A 17,879-nucleotide genomic window follows, 5' to 3' on the forward strand; every position below is an offset into this window, starting at 1 on the left:
GGAAGGAAGGAAGGAAGGAAGGAAGGAAGGAAGGAAGGAAGGAAGGAAGGAAGGAAGGAAGGAAGGAAGGAAGGAAGGAAGGAAGGAAGGATAGCCCAAGGATTCCAATAAACCTAAGAACAACAATAAAAACCAATAAGAGGGACTTTAAGGAGAGTTAATGAATTTGTCTCCACAAGCTTCATTCCAAGGTGTGAGTTTCAAGGACATTGATTATAGGAATCTAGATTTGGAGTTAGAAGGGAATGCTGAAGGCGTCCAGCCCAACCTCCTCAATTTATAGATGAGGAAACTGAGGTTTAGAAAAGAATAATAGGATAAAAAATTGCAGAATTAGCTCTGAGGTCAGAATTTATTCCTCCTATTTTGTAGCTAAGGAAAGTGAGACCTCATAAAGTAATTTGCTCAACTCACGAAGGAGTGAAGGACAGAGCTAGGATATGAACCTGTATCCTCCAACTGCAAATCTAGACATCTCCACAACACCATGCCTCATCCCAGCACGGCAAGAGAATGGGACTTCTACAATGATGTGCCTGGAATGAACAGCCACAGACATTCTCCATCTCACTGCCCTCAAAAAGCAAAGATAATCAATATTTTTAGGGCCTGTGAAGTCATTCAAATGATAAGGTAAAGCTAGTTAACAGTGATCTGCTTCTAGGGCAGGTAAACGGTTCAGTATTATTGAGAGCCAGGCTTGGAGTCAGGAGATCCTGGGTTCAAACGTAGCTTCATGCACTTTCTAGCTATGTGCCTGGGCAAGTCACTTAACCCCAATTGCCTAGCCTTTTTGCTCTTGGAACCCATACACAGTGTTGTTTGAGTGGTATTTGAACTCAAGAAGATGAATCTTCCTGACTCTAAGCTTTTTATTTATATATTTATATTTCTGTGAGAAATGGAAATATCCTGATATTGTGAAAATAAGCCTTGATCCTTTGAACCCCTGAAAGCATCTCAGGTTCTCTTGGGGGCCTCTGAACCACACTTTGAGAACCTCTGCATTATTCTAATTCAATCTAGCATCCAGCACGGTGCTTACATACTGTTGTTGTTCAGTTGTCTCAGTCACGTCAGACTCTTTGGGACCCCATGCACCTCTGACTAAGAGCTTTTCTTGGCAAAGAAAATGGAATGGTTTGCCATTTCCTTCTCTGGCAGCAAATAGCTGTTAAGTGACTTGCCCAAGGCACACAGCTAGGAAGTTTCTAGAGCTGGATTTGAACTCAGGTCTTCCTGACTCCAAGTCCAGTAGTCTATCCACTATGTCACCTAACTGTGTAATGTGTTCCACATAGTAGAAGGTTAAGAACTAATCATAGAAGCATAATGTATCCTCATCACCCTGCATAATGCTTTGTACGTTGTAGATACTCAAATGTTTGCTGAATTGAGTTTTGCTAAAAGGAAACTGGGAATCATCTAGTCCAAATCTCTTATTTTAGCAATCTCTTATTTCCATTTAGCAATGGAAAAACAAGGGGGAAGAGGACAAAGGGTTGGTAACTTAGCTACCCCGAGACCAAGCATTTGTAAATATACAAGTGTTTCCAACTATCCTATAATATATATATTTTTAATCCTTACTTTCTGTCTTAGTAACAACTCTAAGCTAGAAGGGTGAGAGCTAAGCAACTGGGGTTAAGTGACTTGCCCAGGATCACACAGCTAGGAAGTGTCTGAGACCAGATTTGAGCCCAGGACCTCCCATCTCCAGACCTCGCTGCTCCCATTCTGTAATATTTCACTTCGAATACTTTCGTTGTTTCCATTCCTTAACTCGTCTGTCTAGAGTTCAGTAAAATAGAACAAAAGCTGTAAAAGAAGGAGGGCCTCTGCAGCTGCCTAGATGGTTCATGGACACTTATCGTCCCCATTTTCTATCTGTTTACTTGACAGGTACATCACAGGGTTGCCTAACTTAAATGTAATTTGGCAATAATATAAATGAAAACAACTCCAAAAAAAGCCAAACTCAAACTAACTGCAATGACTAATTTTGCTTTCAAAGAACACGTAATGATCCACATTTCCATCCTTTTGGGAAAGAGGTGGTGGGCTCTAAGGGCAGAATGCGGCATACACCGTCACGTGTGATCACCGGGTTGGTTGGTTTTGCTTGACTGTTTTCTTTATTACAAGGGCAGATTGGGGTGAAAGAGAAAAATATATTCAGAAATGGCAACGATGTGAGAATAAATGGTACCCGCAAAAGTCTGAAGATAAAAGAGCGCAGGTCTTTCTGAGCCTGCGATGTGCCCCAGGATGTATACTTAAACACAAGACCAATGACCAAGAGCATCCAAAGTCTGTTTTTGTTGTGATCCTTAACTTATAGCCAGTGACTTTTATTCCTTTTGTCCTAAAAACATTTGCCAGTATTAGAATAATAGGGAAGAGAGGATGGAGAAATTTTGAAAGTTTTAAAAGAATTTATTTAATAAAATAATGCATTCAATTTAAAATAATTTATTCAAATAACTTGAGAGGAAAAAGGGGAAGGCAGTATTGTTAAATGGTCCAAAGGACACTTTATTAGATAAAATGTGACACATACTTTTGCATACCCAATCATCATGCTCCTAAACTCAAATAGACTTTATTTGTGCTTGCTCACTGGTGAAAGAAGTGAGGTTGGTGGGGGAGAGAGGGGCAAAACAGGAGAGACATTTTGTAACAAGATTGAGGAGAGGGAAATGTATGCCTGAGCTTATTGGGCGTGCAGTCTTCTTGGCATCCTTTCAATTTAGCCTAAAGATAGAAACACTTAGGGCTGAAGCAGAAGGGCAACTTCTGGCAAGTTTGCCAGCCTGTAGCAGTTGTTTGCCACTGTGTGCACACAAACATGTCTGGGAAGGAGCTTTGATTTACTCAGTGTGGGGAAATCCTGATGTGGGAACTCAATCAAAGGAGATTTTCACGTGTCTCATGTTTCCCAGAATTGTTGATTTAGACCTGGAAGAGACCTCATGGGTCATTTGGTCCAACTTCCTCATTCTAGAAATAGGGAAATGGAGGCCTACAGAGGATAAGTGACTTGCCTAAGGTTACACAGGTAAGAAAGAGCAAAGTCAGAATTTGAACTCAGGTCTTTGTGATGACAAGCCCAGCATTCTGTCTTCTATAATGTCCTTTTTTATTTTTTTGCCAGTCTGTCTATAGACTAAAACTAAAATGCCATTAAGACCAATATCCATAAACTGAGAACTTGAAAATGTAATATATTTTCTCTTTTAGACACTCAAAAAGTAGTAGTGAAATTGAGATTCACTCACATTCAAATTTTAGCTTTTTAGGTAGCATAGTAGGTATGGCTAGTTTTCTGGGAAATTATCCATACGGAGGAAGAAAAATATTTTATCTAAAGAGGACAGGACAAAACAAAGGAGAGGAGAGAAGACAGGACAGGAGAGGAATAAGGGGAGAAGAATCATTTGAGAACACCTCATTTTCTGCCCAGGTATAGCAATTATTTTCAAAACCCACATTATCATATTTGTAAAAACCACTGTCCCTAGGGAAGGGGTAGAAACCAGTGGTGCTGTCTTTTAAAAGACAATCGAAAAGGCACCAGGGAAATGATCCTCTGCTGGAAAGAGGGCATGGTCCAAAGCATAATCAGAGGGAATAATACTATGCCAATTCTCTTCAGAATTCATGGGGCAACTAAATCCAAGAACTAAATGAGAGCCAGGAATCTGAAGTTCCTACCAGGAAGCCAAAGCTAGGAAAAGTCAGCATAGAGTCAGAAAGAGCACCTTTCAGAGGGAAGTACATGTCTTATCTATCTATCTATCTATCTATCTATCTATCTATCTATCTATCTATCTATCTATCTATCTATCCATCCATCCATCCATCCATTCATCCTTCTATTTACCCTTCTATCTATCTCTAGGTGTATCTATGTATCTCTCTATCCATTTATCCTCATATTTACCCTTCTATCTCTGTATCTTTCTCTATGTCTTTCTGTCCATCTCTTTATTATCCTGCTTATATTTTCCTTTCTATTCATCTGCCCGTATATCTATCTATCCATTATCCTTCTATCTACTCTTCCATCTATCTACCTCTCCATTTATTGTTCTATTTACCATTCTATCTATCTCTGTATGTATCTCCCTATCTATCCATTTATCCTTCTATTTACCCTTCTATCTATCTATCTCTATATCTGTCTCTATCTTTCTGTCCATCTAGTTATCATTCTGTCTGTTTACATTTTTCTTTTTGTCTGGGTATCTGCCTATATTTCTCTCTATCCAGTATCCTTCTATCTACCCTTCTATCTCTATACATATGTATGCATCTATCTCTATTTATCTGTCCATCTACCTGCCTATATGTCCATCTGTCTGTCTAGCTATCTGCCCACATATCTATTTATCCTTCTATCTATATCTATCTCTATCTGTCTATCTTTCTGTTCATCTATTTATCATTCTGTCTGTTTATATTTTTCTTTCTATTTGCCTATGTATCTATCTATCCATTATCCTTCTGTCTATCCTTCTATCTCTTTACGCATGTATCTGTCTATCTATCTGCCTATATATCTGTCTGTCTGTCTGTCTGTCTGTAGCTATCTGCCTACACATCTATTTATTTTATGTATATATACATATATATAGAGAGAGATACTCCCTCATTAGACTGTTAGCTCTTTGAGGGCAAGGACTGTCTTGACTTTTTCTTTGTAGTCTCAGTATTTAGTTCAGAATCTGCCACATAAAGACAAGTAAGTACTTCATTAATGTGTTTTGGTTGAATGGAGGAAAGAATGAGTATGTGATCACTTTCCCCCAGGAGGACCCTTGCCTTAAGCCTCTGTTCAGGACCCTTTAACTATTGGCATGTATATGTGCCATCCCGCTGCCTGGGGGCAGGGATTCCACAGGATTGGCACATCCAATTTCTCTCCCTAAGTCAGAGTTCTTCAGTGGTGGCAGAGGCACTAGCGATGCCCTCTCTTCTCAGCTGTGTTGGCCTTGCTGTGGTCCTTAACAACAGTGATGGTGGAAGGGTAGAGATGTGAGGAAGGGAGACCCTGGCTGGCCTTTCCTGACATGGGCACCTCTCCCCAGATGTGCAGAATTCCCGTAGGAGGAATGCAGTAGTCTATGTCCTTCACAGTCACTGAAGTTAAAGAGCTAGCCAGGGGTCATTAGGTACCAGAAGTAGGACTTGAATCCAGTTCTTCCTAACTCTGAGGTCATCTCTATCCCCAAGGACCCACTGCCTCTCATGCTTGGCAGCAAGGTGGCACAGTATATAGAGCCTTGGGCCTGGGGACAGGAAGGTCTGGGTTCAAATCTGGCCTCGGGCACTTCCCAGCTATGTGACCCTGGGCAAGTCAATTAACCTCTGTTTGCTTCCATTTCCTCCCTCCCAGGGTTGTTATGAAGATGAAATAAGATAATAATCATAAAGTGCTTAGCCCAATGCCTGGCACATAGTGAGAGCCATATAAATGTCAACCTCCTATTTCTGCTAATATTGCTATTTGAAATTCTCCAATGACTTGTTTTAAGAAACAGAACAAGAGAAAACACCCCACAAAGGTCCTCCGTCAATGTTGTGCCTGATAATAGACATACAGCCACTTTACCAGCATGAAGGACAGAAAGGGTGCCACCAGGATCATCTCTCCGAACTCTAGAAGAATTAACTAGAAGCTCACGTTTGAGGGTCATTAGAGAAACTCATTTCTTTTAAGACAGAAATTTAGATATTTGGGTCCATAGCTTTTCTTCTCTTAAAACTCATGCCTTCAGTCTTAGAATCAATGCAGAATATTGGTCTAAAGGCTGAAGAGTGGTAGGGGCTAGGCAGTGGGGGTTAAGTGACTTGCCCAGGGTCACCCAGCGAGGAAATATCTGAAGTCAGATTTGAACCTAAGTCCTCACAGCTCCAGACCTAGAGCTCAATCCTCTGTGCCAGCTAGCTGCCCTGAGTCACAATTTTTCTAAGCCTCTGTTATAAAAGGTTGATTAGGAAAGGATAATAGCTACAGATAAGAATTGGTGACTTCCTCTACTGTCAGGAAACTCAAGCGTATATGCCACCTCTGAGAAAAGCATCGAGTCAATGGCAATTGGGCTCTGGATCCTCAAGCCAGTCCCACTCCCCTGCCAATGCCCAGCTCTGCCACAGGCTTACTGAGTGAACCTTGGGCAAGTCACTGCGACTCCTCTAGGCCTCAGTTTCTTCTTATGAAAGAGGAAAGGAGTGGGCCAGATGGATGTTAAGATCCCTTCCTAAGTCTATGATCCTAAAGAAAATACTTGCACTGGAGTGGCCAAGCTCAAAAGCTTCTGGGTCCCACCCTGTATTGCCAAACCTCTCTTGATCAAAACAAACTCCTTGTCACATCTTGTAAAGAGTGTTTATTTCCCTAGCCCTCCAGTCCCAGAAACTATTGCCCTTTCTGCATTCTAGGGCAGTGGGAGAGAAAAACTTCCTGGATTCTCCTCCACATTTTCATCTTTTCTGAAAGGAAACCAGAGTTTAGCATCTATTCTTGGCGGCCTGACTCCTTTGGCCTCCTGAAATGTCCAGAAACTTAGCAAAGAAAAAAAAAAGCCTATGGATGTCCTCTGTGGATTGCTGAGGACCACATGATCTTGTTTTCCCCCTCTCCTCCAATTTACAGTCTCTGGAAAAGATTATAAAACAAAACAAAACAAAAAACATTGTTTACAGAGCTCAGGGGGCCAGTTGATTCTCAGCTGAGGGTAAAGCCGCCTGCTAAAGCAGCGAGACAGAGTGGGTCTAACACCAGCAAAGAAAACCACGGAGACAGAGAGGAGGGCCAGCTGCCCTGCCTCTCCCCACCATTAGAGTGGGGGCCGCCTCCCAGACTTGCTCTCAGAGAGAAAGCAGCATCCCTCTCCCAGGGATGCCACAAACACAGCTCTGCCCCGAGTTCCCATTTCCCAGCTGACCCGAGCCCTGCGGCCAACCTGTCTCGTCCCACCAACTTAACTCTGGGGAATATTTTGGTTCTAGAGTTGGTGGAGACAATTGACCGTATGAGCAAAGGGGCAGGTGGTGATGGGAAGGGAGAGAAAGAGGGCTGTTGGGCTTAAATATGGAGAAAGGTTTAACTGTTATCCTTCATTCCCCTGGGGGAAATGGAAGGGGAAGAGAAAAGCTATCACCAAATTCAAGGCAGCAGGGAATAATAAACAAGGGGTCAGATATTTGGAATTAGATGTCCAATCTCTAGTCCAATCGCACCCATTTTACAGAAGAAAAGGCTGAAGCCTAGAGAAATTAACTACCTTGCCCAGGTTCAGACCACTAATAAGTGGCCAAGGTGGGACTGGAAGCCACATCCTCTGATTCCAAAGCCAATATATCGAAGGAAGGCATGTATCTAATCTTGCCACTGACACATTAGCTGAATGACTGTGAGCGAGTCACTGAACTCAGTACCTCTAGACAAATCTCTAAAGGACTAGAGTCGCTCATCTGAATCAGCAAAGGGAATTTCCACAAGGGGAGCTCCTCGCCCTAAAATATTATGGGTTGCCATTTTTTTAAGCATCTCCTTATGACTTCCTAGTGAAAATGGATACAATGAATTCTGGACATTTCCTCCTTGACACCTAGCAAAAGATTGTATCCAGTAAACTTTTGCTGAATGAATTGACAGACAGACCAACATTCCCAACCATTTTAACTCTAGAGCAACTGCACTTTTGAGCTAAATTAAAGACTAAAATAAATATAGAGAAATTAGAAATGAAAACTCTAAAATAGATAGAGAAATTAGAAATCAAAACCGAAAACACTGTAGCTTGTCTCAAAGAAGGTCTGACTTTGAATACTGTCTTAGAAGCCTACTGGCAGTATGACCCTTGGCAAGTCACATCACCTCTCAGCCTCAGTTTCCCCATCCATAAAACAGAACTAATAACAGCACCCATCATCTCATAGGGCTATTGAAAGGATAAAAATGAGATGATGGATGTAAAGTGTTTTACGAATGTTAAGAGGATCTATAGATGTGAGTACTATTATTTTTACCTTAAGCAGAAATGGGTTCTCTTCTAAGGCTACACCATTCTCTTCTGTGTCTCATCCAGGCAAGCCCACTGGGTATGGATCTAGCAGTCGGCGTTTACACCACACAGGAATCGTGGATGAATGCTGCTTCCGGAGCTGTGATCTGAGGCGGCTAGAGATGTACTGTGCGCCAATCAAGCCAGCCAAGTCAGCTCGCTCGGTGCGTGCCCAACGCCACACCGATATGCCCAAAGCCCAAAAGGTAGGTTAGGATGAGAGGAAGCCGTCTCTCCCTAGCATAGAACACAAAGGGCTTTCCGTGCCTGCTTCAGCCAAGGGCGCCATCTAATATGTAGAGGAATATTTCAGAAATAGCCTGCCCCATGCCCGCCTCATCAGACCTACTTCATTCCCTAGCTGTTTGTCGGTCCTGTTAGTTTTAGGGTTGCTTAGTTCTCCAGTTTGTCCCCCTAATCAATCAATTAACAAGAATGTTTAAGCACCTACTCTGTGCCAGGCCCATCTTTTCAATCATATACCTTTTTAAATCATTGTAATCATCAATTATCCGTTATTGATTATAGAGAATGGTAAAACAAGTACCTTATCTCTCCTAGGAAAATTATGAGTATCAATTAATAATATTAATTCAATCATTGTAATGAATATTTAATAATTATAGAGAATGGATAAACAAGTAACCTCTCCCTTAGGAAAATAATGTTAATGATATTTATTAAATCACTGTAATGATTAACTGATCATTACAGAGAATGGCTAAACAAGCATTTTATCTCTCCTCAAAATATTATTAATTAATTGCTACTAATAATAATAATTTTTAACTGACTTGTATCGGGTACAATTTTTAAATCACGGCTCTTTTAGAAATCCTTGCAATCATGAATTGATCACTGTTAATTAATGGTTTAATAGGTATTTTTTTTCTCCCAGGAAAATTATCTTTACTAATTAATAATTGACTGTAGACCCAGTATCCTTTAAAAATCAGGTGTCTTTTTAAAAATCATTTTGTTAATTAACCAATATTGATTACAAAGAATTGTTTAGCAAGTATCTCAGCCTATTAAAATTACTGTTATTAGCCTATTATGTGAGAGGGATATCTTTTTTAATCATGTCCCCATTTTAATCATTAATTTTTTTTTAATAATTTTAACTCCAAACCACTTATCTCCAGTGCTGTCAAAGGATTATTATTAGAGGACACGAACATTCTGATCTAGAAAGACGAAACATTCTGAAAGAGAAGTTCTCTGAGTTTATACTGAAATAGGTCATAGGAGAAGGGATTGGACTTGCGGTTGCATTTGCATAGGGCACTCCCAAGTGAGGAGAGTCCCTTTACCAATACAGGTCAGCATGCCCTCTGCAACTTATAGTAAAAGTGAGTTGCCCAAAGCAGAGGTCTCAAACCTGTAGCCTTCTAGCCCCCAATATTCTAGAAGGGCAGGAACCAGGTTAAAAATGTAATAAATATAAATAAAAAGAGAATAGAATAGATCTAGATAATGTTAATATGTGTTAATATTTACTAAATCAATCTGCAGCCCACAGTCATCCTTATGTATGACTTGGTGGCCTTTTTCCTGTTGGATTTGACACTACTATCTAAGAGCCCTTAGAGAGTGTGACTTGACCAAAGTCACACAACCAGTATATGTCAAGGGCATGACCTAAACCCAGGTCTTCCTGAATCCAAGGTCAGCTCTTTATCCACTCTACCACCTTGACTCACATACAGAGATGCCACATTAGAATTTCTCCTTTGCTTAAGGGAAATTCCTACCATGATGGAATTATGGAAGGATTTTCTTTCTGGGACGTGGTGTGTGAGCAAGTCTTATAGGACTTGTCTCTGGGAAAAAAGAACAATGTGGCATAATTTAAATTATCTTTTATCTTTTGAGCTGGGCTAGATAGAAATGGTAGGAAGGAGAGATAGTTGATGGCAGGGAAAAAGCTAAGAATAAGGAAAAGAAGAGGAGAAAGGGCAGGAAATTTGCAACAAGGGGATCTCTGTTGGATCTCCCCAAGATTTCTTGTTTTAAAAAAATAGCCAACATATTTTAGCTAATATCATCATTCTGCAAACATATAAGCTATCATGAGTCTAGATCACTATGGCACATATGACTGGTCCTTGGCCACCATAAATAAGTATGTAACGCTCCCAGCATTCAAAGCCCAAAGAGAACTAGGAAGTCCAAGGCACCCAAGTAGGTTCTAAATAGAATTCCCTCCCCCGTCCTCTTGTGTAAGTGTCTTGTCCAGCTGCATAGAGGGAAGGCCTCATAGTGCCAGTGTATAACGAGAGGGTGCCGATTCCTGGCTTCTGAATGAATCTGGGATCAGCGAGGTGGTCACTACATGAAAACGTGATTATGAAACGGGGAAGGATAGAGGAGTATCTATTTCCTTTCCCTTTTTAGCTCAGTTGACCCAGTGCTCTACAACATAAGTAGGAAAATCAAAGTGAACACAATCTCATGGGGGTCACAGTTGTCTCAGGATCATGAACTCCAAAATCCAGGGGCCGAAATTGAGGAAAAAAAAGGGTAGATGGGAAAATGCTCTTTGCCTTTATTTACCTGTGTTGGGAGTACAGGCAATTACAAAGCACAGTCCCTACACTCAGTCTTTCCCAACCTATGAAGCTCAGTGACTATAGGCTGGCCCAGAAGCACTGTCATCGGGAACACCACAAGAACCATCTGTTCTGAATGAAATTATTTTTGTGATATTTGCAGTATCAGCCTCCAACCACCAACAAGAAAACGAAGGCTGAGAGGAGGAGGAAAGGTGGGCCAGAGAAACACCCAGGAGGGGAGCAGAATAAGGGAAAAGAAGAGAGACAGCAGAGCAGAGGAAAGAAGAAAAAGCAGAGGAGGGAGACTGGAGATAGAAATACTGAACGCAGAGGAAAAAACAGGAAAATGGAGAGAAGGAATAAACAGACAGAGGCAAGGACTATGAGAAATAAACAGACATTGTAGAAAAAAAAAAGAAGAAAAGTATTGTGGCAATAGATGGCACATATAATGAAATGAGGAAAAAAGGCAACCTTGGGTAGACCAAGACATGAAAAAAAAAAAAAACCCCAAGTATTTGGAGAGAAGGGAAATATGTCATAGAGAGTCCAAAGTTAGATACAAGAAGGAAAAAGACTAGAAATAGAAAACCTAGGCAGGTGAAGCACAGCTCTAATGATGGCTTAAGAATGAAAGGAACTAACAGGGGCATAGGGAGGGTGGAAGAAGTCCTTTTTAGGAACACTTTCCAAAGTTTTACATTGGCAATGCGGCTTCCATTATTGCTTGTGCACCCAAAGGCTGAGTTAAAAATTAGCAAGAATTTGAACAGAATTGTCTACAGCCACTCACAGGTCCCTTTCCCCACACGGATCATTTCCCAATCCTGTTCAGGGTCAAACACTCCCAGAGGGCAATGGGAACATTTTAGAGAATTACAGGCTCTCAGGATTGGAAACGCTTCAAAAGATCATCTTGTCCAGCTCCCCGTCTGATGCATAACTTGTTCAACTGACCAATGAGGTGGCCTGCCTCTTCTGTACTTTAAACTTGGGTACAGATGAGTGAAAGGAGGGGAGAAGCAATGCCCTGGGGAGATGCAGCCTTCTGGTCTAATCTCCTTGAATTACACAGAATACCCAGAATCTCTTTTTCTAGTGTATGTCTACATGTGTAGACATACACTAGAAAAAGAGATTCTGGGTATTAGATCCTGGCAGATTTGCTCCATGAAAGAGAGAGTCCTAAGTTGTCACTACTCCGAAGAGTATAGCCAAAGTCCATAGCAATGGGCAGTTTGTGTCAAGTCTTAATTAAAAATGCAGAAATGAAACTGAGAGGCAGCTTGGCACAAGAGATAGAAAGATGAGTCAGAATCAGAAAGATCTGAGTTCAAGTCCTGCCTCTGTTTCATAATGTCTTTATTAACCCTGGACAAGTCATATGACTTCTGAGAGCTCTAGTCAACTCTCTAAGACAATAAAAAAAAATTACTGAGTCATAACCTGCATTGGTAGAGGGAATTTCTTTACCTCGGAATTCCTAATACCAATGAAATCATAGGTCTAGTTCCCATCCCTCTCCTTAGCCTCCAAAAACAACAGCATTACAGGCACGTAGCACGGCCCAGTTGGAAGTGGATTCGAGGTGGAGAACTTGAGTTCGTATCTTATTTCTGCCACTATCTCCATGACCTTGATCAACTTCCTTCAAGAAAAAAAACCAAGACTTCTTCTTCTATGGCCTCCTGCTTCAGAGTCACCCTTACCAAGCCTCAGTGGCTTGTGAAGACCCAGAATTCCTTGAATGGGGATGCAAAGATGCCCAGGCATGACCAAAGAAAGGAAGCAAATCAATGAGTAAAATAAAAAAAAGAAATCTCTCAACAGCTTCTATTGAAAGAGTCTTTTGTCCGGTAACCCTCAAAGCCAACGAAGGCGAGTCAAAGGATCATCACCACCAGTGACCTCGTAATCAGAAGAAGTTGGAGTTTCCTCTTCACTTGCCCCTGGGACGCAGACACCTTTGGGGAAACCCAGGCAATTACAAAGTACAGTCCTTACACTCACTTCTTCTGACCATTTTAATACCACAGGATGGAGCTATTGTCTTAAAGTGTTCCTGCCATTAAAGAAAGCCGTCCAGGATCTCTCGAACAGAACGTGCCTAGTGCATTCCCAAATCCAAAGATTCCCTAAAATGCACACGCTTCTGTCTCCATTCTCTACCTCAGCTCTTGATTTAGTGCCCGAGTCCACTCAAAGCTTAGGCTTCACTGATGAAGACACTGGGTAAAAGACACCAAGGCAATCCCTCTTAGCCAGCCGTCACCAGAAACCCGAATGAAAAGAACACTGGATTTGGAGTCATTTGGACCCTAACACCTGGGTTTGAACCCACACCCTGCTACCTAACCGGCTATGTCACCCGCAAGTTACTGGCCCCTCTCTGGGCCTCAGTTTCCCGATCTGTGAAATGAGGGGATTGGACTAGATGACCTCCGAGGTCCTTTCTGCCTCTAAGTCCATGATCCTAAATCATTTTCCCTCTCTACACATTTCCTTAGCTACCAGATGAAGGGGTTGGACTGGACGACCACTGAGGTCCCTTCCAACTTTAAAGCTATAAGTCTATGGTCCTGTAAATGTTTAAGGAGGCACTGTAGCATAGTGCAAAGAGCTCTGGCTCTGGAGTCAAAGGACTTGGGTTCAAATCCTGTCTTTGATACTTCTTGTGTGACTTTAGGCAAGTCCCTTGACTCTTCTTGGTCTTCATTTCCATATCTGTAAAAACACTAGATTGTCTCTGAGTTGACTTCTAACTCTAGATTTATAATTATCTCCTCCATGACCCTAACTTCCTCTCAATAAGAATGCAACAATGCCACCATTGAGGCAGCATGGTACAGTGAGAAGAGTGCTGGCTTTTGAGTCAGAAGACCTGGGTTGGAATACTGGCTCTGCCATATATTGTTGTATGACATTGGGCAGTCCCAACTTCTACTGGTCTCACTTTCCTTGACTGTAAAATGGCAAGGGGGTTGAACTAGATGGTTCTTAGCTTTGTGTCCTGGACCCCTTTGGTGATCTGGTAAAACCTATAGACTCTTTCTTAGAATAACACGCTCAATACATGAAATTAAATCTATAGCATTTCCAAGGAAACCAATCTTACTGAAATATAGCTGTTAAAATACTCAAGGATAAAAACAGTCCATGAGCCTCTGAGGTTAAAAATCCCTGGACTAGATGGTCTCTAATGTCCCTTCCAGCACTGAATCTATGACCTATGATGCCATGTTTTATGACTGACAACCCTACAATGACACTATCAGAATATTTGTACTAGAGGTGAAAAAAACACTAGCTCTAGAGTCAGTCCTGGACTTGAATCTCATTTCCTGTGTGACCCTGGGAAAGTCACTTATCCTCAGTTCTCTCATCTTTAAAATAAGGGAGTGTAAAAGGTAGCATCTGAGGTCCCTTTCAACTCTAAATCTATGATCCTAGAAGTTAGGAAAAAAATGAGAGCAAACACCTTTTTAAGCAAAAGATCTTTGTAGTTCAACAAATATCTTCGAGTCTAATAACAAACAAAAAACTATCTCTCCATGGTGAGCTTGAGTAATCCCAGATTCAGTATCCCAAATGCCTGGCACTTAATGGATAACATGAACTAAAAGCAAAGTATCTTTTCTATGTAGGTCTAGTGCCATGCCAGGCACTGAGTAATATACCCCAATAAACAAGATATTCTCTATCCTCGTGAAGCTCTGGAGTAGCTCTTTCTGTTTCCTTTTCTTCTCCAGTATGAAGACTAGGGACTGAAAATGTAGTGTTAACTATCCATCCCTAGAGAGAGGTACAAATGGATAAATAGAGAGGAAGACCTGGAGAAACATGGGCGGAAAAACAAATGACACAATCAAGACACAATGATCTCTCTGACTTTCCTCTAAGATGATAGGAAAGTTGAGGAGAAAAGATGAAGGACTTTGGTTCAGCCAAATTTAGTCCTTCTCTCATAGTCGCTGGCTTCTTGAGTTCTCATTCATTTTCAATGAAAAGGAGGCAGCCAGTCCAGTATCCAATGCAGATACTATCCAACTACAATACCTTCACACAGAGAACTGTTGAAAATAGAAATGAAACCAACTCAAATAGCTCATCATAGACCTTAAAAAGAAACAGTCTAAATTTTCTCATCAAAAATCATTGAAAAATCAATTTATATTCCTCCAAAGTAATAGTGATTGGGCATCAATTGTGTTTCAGACATTTTATTAGGGACCAGATTTGGGAGTGGGATGAAGATACAAAGAAGGACTAATGGAGAGAGAGCTGTCCTCAAAGTAAGAAAGAACTGAATTTAAGTCTTGCTTCTGATACAAATTGAGTATATGATGTTAGGCAAACCTTTTCCCCACTCTGAGACCCTCTGAGGATATTAGACTAGATGACCTTCAGTAAGACTTTGGTTGGATTGTATTTATGATTTAATGATCCCATGACCTCTCTAGAAATCAGTTTCCTCATCTATAAAAATTAGGGAATTGGACTAAATAATTTCTAAATTCCTTTTTAAGTCTAAATTTATAATCCAATGATGCTATAAATCTGACCTCATTGTTCTGTTTCCTTATCTCTAAAATATCTTTGACTCAATCAGAGCTTTTTTAAAATTGTTTTTAAATTATTTTTACTTACTTTTTAAATATTTCAATAACTGTTTTCAATATAGTGAGTGTATCCTGTGAATTTTATTTTGTACATTTAAAAATATGATTCTTAGAAGGGATCCATAGGCTTTGTCTGACTGCTAGAGGGGTTCAGGACACAAAAAAGATGAAAAACCCTTTGGATGGGTGATTCCGCAGCCACTTCTAACTCTAAGTCTATGGTTCTCTTATTCATTTTTTTATCTTTCACCCTATAATCTCTCCAGGCCTCAGTTTCCTTATCTAGAAGGGGATTAGACTAAATAACCCAGGGCAGCTGGGTAGCTTAGTGAATTTGAGAGCCAGGCCCAGAGATGGGAGGTTCTGGGTTGAAATCTGGCCTCAGATACTTCCTAGCTGGGTGACCCTGGGCAAGTCACTTAACCCCCATTGCCTGGCCCTTACCACTCTTCTGCCTTGGAACCAATATATAATACTGATTCTAAGACAGAAGGTAAGGGTATATTTAAAAAAAAAAAAGACTACGTAACCTTCGATGTCCCTTCCATCTCTAAATCCATGATCAATAAAACAAAAGTAATTATCATTTCAGTCAAAACTCCGCATCCTCATGTGATTAATTAGTTTCATAATGAGCTTCCAGAGAAATGGTTATTTCTGTGACTCACTTAAAATCAAAAGTGATCTGTGTTTTCATTGTCCTCAGCATGGAACAATAGATGCAAACTTGTAGTGCCTGGGGAAGATGCAGATGAAGCACAGTCTAGCTCTTGCAAGTTTGATGTGGAAAAGACCAAAATAAATAGATATGTGGGATATTTCCGGGCTCCCGTGGCTTTGGGGACTTCAGACTCCATGGGCTACCAATCAGTGCCTTTCCCAACTGTTCTGCCTCCTTTCTAGCATTTCTTGAAAACAAACAAAACCACCTCCTTCCTCCAATGAGTGAACCATTAGGATAGAAGGACGGAAAATAGAGAGAGAGAGAGATAATAGGGAATAAGGAGAGGATGGTATAGGGAACTCCCAGGTGAGGAAATTTTCCACCAAAGCAGATTGGCAGCTTCTGGTCTCAGAGAGTGTTGAAGAACACTGAGAGATTAAGTAATTTGCCTAGAGTCAAAAAGCCAGTCTGTGTTATATGGGAAATGACCCAGATTTAAGTATTGTCTTCCCCCAAAATAACTTCTCTTCTTTCCCCCTCCCTTACTAACTTCAAAGTAATAATAATAATAATAATGATGATGATGGTGATGATGATGATGATGATGATGAATACCAGCTAACATTTACATAGTATTTATTCTGTGCCAGGCACTTTGCTGAGCACTTTTATAACTAATATCTTATTTGACTTCACAACAACCCTTGGAGATGGATGCTATTATTGCCTCAGTTTCCCCATCTGCAAAATAGAGTAAACACAGGTTCCATGACTTTCTTAGAATCATACAGCTAGTAAGTGTCTGAAACCAAATTTTGAACTCAGATCTTCTTGACTCCAGTTCCAGCACCCTATCCACCATGCCACCTAACTGTCTTAAATAATAGCTAACATAAAATTTATGTATTCCTGGTTGTTTTCAGTTGTTTGCAGTTGCCTCTGACTCTTTGTGATGCTGTTTTAGTTTTTCTTAGCAAGCATACTGGAATGGCTGACCATTTCCTTTTCCAGCTCATTTTACAGAAAAGGAAGTTGAGGGAAACAGAGCTAAGTGACTTGCCCAGGGTCATATAGCTAGTAAGTGTCTGAGGCCAGATTTGAACCAAGAAGATGAGCCTTCCTGACTCCAGACCTAGTGCTCTGTCTACCACACCAAGTAGAGCTTGCTATGTGCCAGACACTGTGATAAGCACTTGCAATTATTATCTCATTGATCCTTACCTCAACCCTGGGAGGGAAGTGATACTATCCCCAGTTTATAGATAAGGAAATGGAGGCAGAGAGAGTTTAATGACTTGCTGCATAAGGTCACACAGCTAGTACTTATCTGAGGGCAGATTTTAATTTGGATGTAGCACTCTATCCACAGTCCCACATAGCTACCCCCAAAGCCTTCTTCTAGGACAGAAACTTAGCAGGTTTTCTATCAACTCAACAAGCACCCACTGGGAGATGAAAGATGAGTTGACTGGAATGACTGTAGGGGATGGGGAGGTTCTCTAAGGTCAGATTGATGAGATACAGTTTACTGACATCCATTCTCAGAATAAACACTGAACAAGCATTTATTAAACACTCACTATTGCTAGATGCTGAGGATATAAAGAAAAAATCAGAAGTAATTTGAGATGACCTGCTAAATCTAACATGGACATCTATGTTCATTGGGGAAAGATTTATTGGTTTGGGATGCTTCTCTAGAAATTCCCCTTTACAAGACTTGGAATCTCTTCTTGAGAATTCCTTGCTTTAGTGTTCACCCTGTGCAATGGGTGAGTGGGGGGGAACCCTATTATTGATTCCTTTTAAAGTCAGTAACAAAGTTCATTGAGGAGAGAGGGAGAGAAGAAAAGGGGGAGAGAGGGAGAAGGGAAGAAAGAGAAGAAGAGAGGAGAGGAAGAGAGGCAGAGAGGGGGGTGAGAGAAGAAGAAGAAGAAGAAGAAGAAGAAGAAGAAGAAGAAGAAGAAGA

General features: G+C 40.9%; 1 protein-coding gene across 3 annotated transcripts in view; it reads left to right on the top strand.

Annotated features, from left to right (window-relative positions):
* IGF1 (insulin like growth factor 1) overlaps positions 1-17,879 on the top strand; it is a 109,064-nt gene that overhangs the window by 71,368 nt on the left and 19,817 nt on the right. Inside the window, exons 2-3 of one of the 3 annotated variants that reach the window (XM_044679486.1) lie at positions 8,097-8,278; positions 10,788-11,000. In XM_044679486.1, the coding sequence (XP_044535421.1) occupies positions 8,097-8,278; positions 10,788-11,000 (395 nt within the window). The remainder of the gene's footprint in view (positions 1-8,096; positions 8,279-10,787; positions 11,001-17,879) is intronic. The other 2 variants (XM_044679485.1, XM_044679487.1) reach the window with 2 other exon arrangements.

Source organism: Gracilinanus agilis, chromosome 5 (assembly GCF_016433145.1).
Source record: "Gracilinanus agilis isolate LMUSP501 chromosome 5, AgileGrace, whole genome shotgun sequence".
Classification (NCBI taxonomy): Eukaryota; Metazoa; Chordata; class Mammalia; order Didelphimorphia; family Didelphidae; genus Gracilinanus; species Gracilinanus agilis.